General features: G+C 58.2%; 1 protein-coding gene across 1 annotated transcript; it reads right to left on the reverse strand.

Annotated features, from left to right (window-relative positions):
- Positions 1–811: 811 nt before the first annotated feature.
- FZD2 (frizzled class receptor 2) lies at positions 812–2,655 on the reverse strand. The gene has a single exon (XM_054014358.1). It carries the CDS (start codon positions 2,565–2,567, stop codon positions 894–896), a length of 1,674 nt encoding a protein of 557 aa, XP_053870333.1. The 5' UTR covers positions 2,568–2,655; the 3' UTR covers positions 812–893.
- Between the last annotated feature and the right edge of the window lie 4,011 nt (positions 2,656–6,666).

Genomic DNA, 6,666 nt, shown 5'->3' on the forward strand with positions numbered 1-6,666 from the left:
TAGGAAAAAACCCTCAGAAGTAGGGTTTGGGGGTTGTTTGTTTTTAAACTCGGTTGTACTTGCAAAGAACAGACTGCTTACTAAGGACATGTAGTTTAGAAAGAAACTTCTGTACACAGCATTTGGGGAGAGAGAAATGTACCATGCCAGAGAAGTAGCTTTAAGGCAAAAGTTAAAGAAGGGGGTTGATAAAAGCGCTGAACTGGGGTGTGCTTTCTTCATGAATCAATCCCACGTGCCTTTCACTGGAGTCTAGTTGGGTAGAAGAGCCTTAGCAAAAACCATTACCAGATCCTCAGAGCCAGGCCACCCCACTCAAGTCAGCTGCTAGGATAAAAGGGGGAGGCAGCCCCTCTTCATAAGTCTCTTCATATTAAAAAAAGCTTCTTGGTAAGCTTCCAAAAGAGGGAGAAGGATACTTTAAAACAAATAAAATCAAAGTCTGCCTTTAATACAGAACAGCTTCCAGAATGTGCCCATCAGGGGAAACGCGATTACAGGTCTGGTTTTTAGGGAAGTTCAACTGAAAGCGTTCCCCCACAGCCAACACAAACAGAAAATCCGTCTCTATGGCTCCATTGAGAGGGGAGAGATTGCCAAGGCCGAGAAAAGGGAAAAAACCCGACACTTTAGTACCAAAGAGAGGCGGCGAGCCGAGCCGCTCCTCCCCAAGAGTTTCTGGATCTCTGCGGGTTGCGTTTTGTTTTTAAATAGAAATATATAATTCCATTTACAAATGCTATTTACAGGTCTAATTACAAGACACCCTTGGAAGTTAATAAACCTAAAAAAATAATCAAAAGGTGGTTTAGATTCGAATAAAAAAGTTTTAAATACTTTCCTCCTCCCCCGCCCCCCTCGGCCTGCTCCCCTCCGGGTCTGGCCCGCCCGGCTCACACCGTGGTCTCGCCGTGCCGGCTGTGGGTGAGGCGGGTGTAGAACTTCCGCCAGGAGTGCAGCGTCTTGCCGGACCAGATCCAGAAGCCCGAGGTGATGCCCACGATGAGGGTCATGAGGTACTTGATCATGTAGACGGTGAAGTCGGGGGTCATGCGCGGCGCGTAGTGCAGCGGGCAGGGGATGGCCAGGCTCTTGCAGTGCTGGGTGACCCAGCTGCGCTCCCAGTGCTCGCGGAAGGCCTGCTCGTAGAAGTAGCAGGCGATGACGATGGTGGCGGGCACGGTGTAGAGGACGCTGAAGACCCCGATGCGCACCATGAGCCGCTCCAGCTTCTCGGTCTTGGTGCCGCCGTGCTTCATGATGGTGCGGATGCGGAAGAGCGAGACGAAGCCGGCCAGCAGGAAGGAGGTGCCGATGAAGAGGTAGACGAAGAGCGGGGCCAGCACGAAGCCGCGCAGCGGGTCCAAGCTGTGCAGACCCACGAAGCAGACCCCGCTCAGCAGGTCCCCGTCCACCTGCCCCATGGCCAGGATGGTGATGGTCTTGACGGCCGGCACGGCCCAGGCGGCCAGGTGGAAGTACTGCGAGTTGGCCTCGATGGCCTCGTGGCCCCACTTCATGCCTGCGGCCAGGAACCAGGTGAGGGACAGGATGACCCACCAGATGGAGCTGGCCATGCTGAAGAAGTAGAGCATCATGAAGAGGATGGTGCAGCCCTCCTTCTTGGTGCCCTGCACCACCGTGCGGTACCCGTCCTCCTGGAACCGCTCGTTGCACACCACGCGCTCCTGCAGCACGAAGCCCGCGATGTAGGCCACCGACACCATGGTGTAGCAGCCCGACAGGAAGATGATGGGCCGCTCCGGGTAGCGGAACCGCTGCATGTCCACCAGGTAGGTGGTGACGGTGAAGAAGGTGGAGGCGCAGCAGAGCACGGACCAGACCAGAATCCAGAGCCGGGCGAAGCGCACCTCCTCCTGGCTGAAGAACATGTGGCCGTCGCCGCGGGCCGGCTCGCAGGGCGCCGCGCAGTCCTTCTCGCCCAGGAACTTGTAGTTGAGGTAGCTGGGCACCTGCAGCGCCCGCGGGCAGTAGAACGGGTGCTCCGGCGTGGCGTAGCGCGGCGCGCCCGGGGTGCCCTGGCCGGGCAGCGGCGCCGGGCTGGTGAGCAGCGCCGGGGAGCCGCCGTCCTCCGAGTGGTTCTGCCCCACGCAGATCTGCTCGGCCCCGTGGCGGGGGAAGTTCTCGCAGCGCAGGCGCTCGGGCCACTGGAAGCCGAACTTGTTCATGAGCGCCTCGCAGCCCTGGCGCGCCCGCTCGCAGATGGAGCGGCAGGGCGGGATGGCCTGCTCCAGCACCGTGCACACCGGCGCGTACATGGAGCACAGGAAGAACTTGAGCTCGGGCGAGCACTGCACCTTGACCAGCGGGTAGAACTGGTGCACCTCCAGCCCCGCGTCCTCCTGGTTGGTGTGGCCCAGCAGGTTGGGCATGATGGTCTGGTTGTAGGCGATGTCGGTGCAGAGCGGGATGGAGATGGGCTGGCAGAAGCCGTGGTCCGGGATGGAGATGCCCTTCTCCCCATGGAACTGGCCCCGGCCCCGGCCCAGCACGTTCAACCACAGCAGTAGCGAGGCCAAGCGGTGCAGGACACTGGACGGGCGCATGGTGCCGGTGCCGCCGCCGCCTTTCCCGAGCTAACGCGCCTCGGGCGGGCCGAGCGAGCGAGCGCCGCGCGGAGCAGCTGCCCCGCCTGGGCCCGGCAAAGTTCGCGCTGGAGTCTGCAGCCGAGTCCCGGGACAGCCGCCGGGCGCCCTGCCCGCAGCCAGACCGGCCAAGTCCCGGAGCTCCCTCCTTTGTGCGGCTCCAGCCCCCTTCAGCCCCAATTAGCCGGTTTCAAGGGGGCCCCCAGCCCTGGAGCGCGCAGACTCCAGTCCAGCCCCCTCCTCCCTCTCCGCCCCCAGGGAGCCTTGAAACGGCCTGGCCCGGGCCCTAAGCCCCTTCCCAAAATTTCCTCGCGGCCAATCAGATTCAAACGCAGGGACCAGCCCCGAGGGCAGGATTGGTCAACCGCCGCATAATGAGCTCCGAGAGCAGCTGCCAGGGGACCGCCCCTCGCCTTGGCCGCTTTAAAGGGGCAATTGCTTATTAATCAGCGTCCCCATTAGTATTTTGCAGATACATTGATCGTCTGGGCCGGAAGCGCCCCTCCCCCAGCGGGCTCGGTGAGATGCGCGCACCCGCACCCGCACACACACAACTTCCCTAAGGACAACACACCCAGCGCTGCCAGCTCCGGGGGCCGGAGAGCGCCCGGCAATTTCATCAGAAGTTCGGGTGTTTTCTCCGGTACTGCTTTTCCGCCGTCCCGACTGGTTCAAATGTCTCGCTGCAGCCAGAGCTCAGCCCGGCCGGGTGCAAAGTCACTTCACCCCCCTCCCTGGGGTGGGTTTGCTGCTTTCCCTGGTTCTGCAAACCCTCCCACAGACCCCTTTCCTGCGCGACCCTTTTCAAATAGCAACATTGTACGGAAAATCTCCCATTTGAAAAGTCTTGACATCGTCCAGCCCAAACTTGTAAGCATCCAGGTTTAAAACGCGCGAGGGAGATTTCTAGATCGTGTCTTAAACTCTGTAGGGATGAGACGCTGCTGTGACCAGTCGGATTTTTACTGCTCCCCTGATTCTGCAGAGACTGGGCACGTGCTTAACTTGCTGCACGGGGGGATCCAGGCGGAAAGTTAAGCACGAGCCAGAACCAGTGTCTGTGCGCTCAGGCAAGGCCTGATCCTGGACTGTGCAGCACAGGGGATGGGCAGTGAACAGGGTCACGGTGCAGGTTCTGGGCCCTGGGTCTGCATGGTTCTCTCAGGGCCATGCATAGCTAATCTAACAGCTGGGGATGGAGGGAGGGCGTTGTACACGTGTCTCTTTACACCTACATGTCCTAGATCGTTATTTCTTTTAAAATAGGTACATTTGAAAGTGTTTATACTCGATTCCCACCCCCCCCAAAAAAGCCCTCTGTGAAATGCGACCCTGTCTCTTTAAGACTCTCTTTAATGGCTAGGTTGTTCACTGGCATATAATTGTCCCTTTCACTAACAAAGAACTCCATTATGGCCCCTTTTTTCGGTGGCACCTCAAAGTGAGAAAATTCTTTACCACGCTGGTGTGAGCAAAGAGGGGAGGTTCCTGGGGCTGGGATGCGGTGGTAAAGCAGAGGGCCTGCTGCTCCCAGAGTAACTCTGAATTATGCAAAGCAAAGTTTAGGCACATTCACAAGTGGGTCTTAAACGAAAGTTAATCACGTCTCTCTTTCGCAGGAGCTGGGGGCTGTGAAATGTCCGGCTGCTAGGGCCTGCTCGCAGCTGGGGCAAAACCTCGGGGGGGGGGTTGCTGCAAAACCAAAATCAATCCGGAGTCTGGTGCTTGCAGGATTCCGACCAAAGGTGCAGATCGAGCCCCTGGGGGGAGTGGGTCTTAGAAAGGTGCCGGGGTACCAGCGCCCGATTCTGCCGAGCAGTCCGGATTGTTTTCCATCTGGTGGGTCATCCTGTCCCTCACCTCGGGTGCTGAGGGGCATGGGCCTAGAAAGGCTGCCTGGCCCTGGACTTGGAGCTAACAACCGAGCTGCAAAGGGGCTGGAGAAAGTCCTCCCCTCCTCCCCCCCGCCCTGTTTGCAAACTGGTTTCTTGCTCTGGTTTAGCTGTTACCTGACCTGGGCCAAAGCCCTCTGGCCCAGGTGAAGCTGCGCCCAGTAGCAAGGAGTCCCACCAGCCCTTTTCTCTGACGGGTGAACAGTGCCTGGGGCCAGCAGTCCTACAGTGACTCGTCCTGCCTGCTCCCCACCTGGGTGGGACCCCTGGGAGTCCCTGCAGGGGTGCCCTGCCCCCCCGGCCTCTGGGGTTTGGATTGATTTAGCCGAGCTGTGGCCCTTGAGCAGAGCTGACTTTTCCAGCACACTCAGGATGTCAGGAGCTGGGTGCGGGTTGCTGGGTTGTTATTCCCAGGGTGACGTATGTGGAGAAAGCTCTTCTCATGACTCGCTTTGGAGGGAAGTTTCAGCCTGCTGGGGGGCTGGGCAGCAGGACCCCTCAGAAGTGCTGCAGGCCTGGAGGAAGGCACCCGGGTTTCCAACCAGTGCTCCCTGTAACGAGTCTCTGGTGCTAGACGCAGGTGTCAGGGCATGTTAGCGGCTGGGTTCATTTGCCTTCCCCTGATGGGGCTCTGGGGTATGTAACAGCAGAAAGACGCCTCGCAGGCCCCCCGCGCCTCTCCAATGACTGACCATTCCTCTGGAGCACTTTGGCCTTGTCTCTGGCCTCTTCATGCGTCCCATCCGCATCTCCACTGCCCTGTCCCTTTCCCATCCTCCCCCAGTCTTGTTCCAAAACTCCCCTTTCCCCACCCGCAGGGGCAGGACATGGACTTTTCATTTTCTCAGCCGGTTTTTGCCTCTTCCCCTCTCCAAGTCTCTCCCCGTTTTCTGTGCTTTGGCCACACAGCCCTGGCCCTTCACGCCTGCTCTTTCCTTTCCCTCTTGTCTGCTCTGATCCACAGCCAACGCTGGACCAGGATCTTCTGCCACTCAGACCTCGGAGTGAGACTCACCCAGCCAAAGGCCCGGTCTCTCAAGACCTGGTCATTAGTTTGGTTGACAGTAGCCCTGCTGCGCCAGGCGCTGCACATGGAGTAAGAGACATTCTCCACCCCACCCTGAGGCAATGAGGCAAAGGATGTGTCATCCTCCCTATGCCTGAGAGGGGGTCTGCGGGCAGAGAGAGCCAGCGCCAGCCGGGCCGTCAGCTCTTTGGCACAACTGGCCCTTGTGCGGATGCCTCTCTGGGAGCTGAGCTCTTCTGGCTCCAGGCGGGCGTGCTGAGCTTCTTTGACAATCCGGCCCATCGGATGTACCCAAGGGCCCCCAGGAGGCTGGTCAGAGCTGGGACCTGAAGCTAGACATCCTAAGTCTCTCACCAGCCCATCCTGCTTCATTGTCTGCCAGGTTATGGGCGGGCTTTTGACAAGTGCCCTTCAGTTTTTAATTGCTCCCTTTTATCCAAGGATCTCAGAGCCATGTCACAGCCCTTACATAATCCTCCAGCAAGTAGCCCGTAAGCCCCTCTGTGGTAGGTCCTGTGGCATCCCAGAATTTCACAGCAGCAGTGAGGGCAGATCTCAGATCCTCCTGCTCCAAGAGCCCAGTCCCCAGGCACTTGAGCTAAAGGTGAATCTCTATTAACAATATAGAGTCTATGACACACAGGTGAGCAGTTCTATTTCCAGCTAGTAAAAGACAAAGGCATGAGTAGAACCCTGAATTTCCTGGATTCCAGGCCTATATTCAGACTGTTAGACCAGAGGTTCCCACCTTTACCATACTGGCCTGCATTCCAACTGGTCCCCCCCTCCCATGTAGCCAGGCCTCCACTCTCCAGCAATCTGGGATGGGCCGGGTGTTTATGACTGTCAGGTTGAGAACCCCTGGACTAGACCATGCCAGCTCATAACAAACATGTTGATGGATCAAAATAGAACATCTGCCTCCTGTGCTCTTCCCCCATGTCTCACACCCTCACGTGGCATGACAATGCAGCTGGAGCATGGGTCCCAGCCATTCCTTTCCTGGGCAGGGAAGCAGGGGGAAGCTTTGCCCTGCTGCTGCACTCTCCGGCTGAGAGGACTTTCCTCCCCAGGGCCCTCAACCCAGCACACCTTGGCCATACAAACGGTGCAAGGGATCTGTTCCCGAATGCAAACACAG

The sequence above is a fragment of the Malaclemys terrapin genome, chromosome 25 (genome assembly GCF_027887155.1).
Source record: "Malaclemys terrapin pileata isolate rMalTer1 chromosome 25, rMalTer1.hap1, whole genome shotgun sequence".
Taxonomy (NCBI): Eukaryota; Metazoa; Chordata; order Testudines; family Emydidae; genus Malaclemys; species Malaclemys terrapin.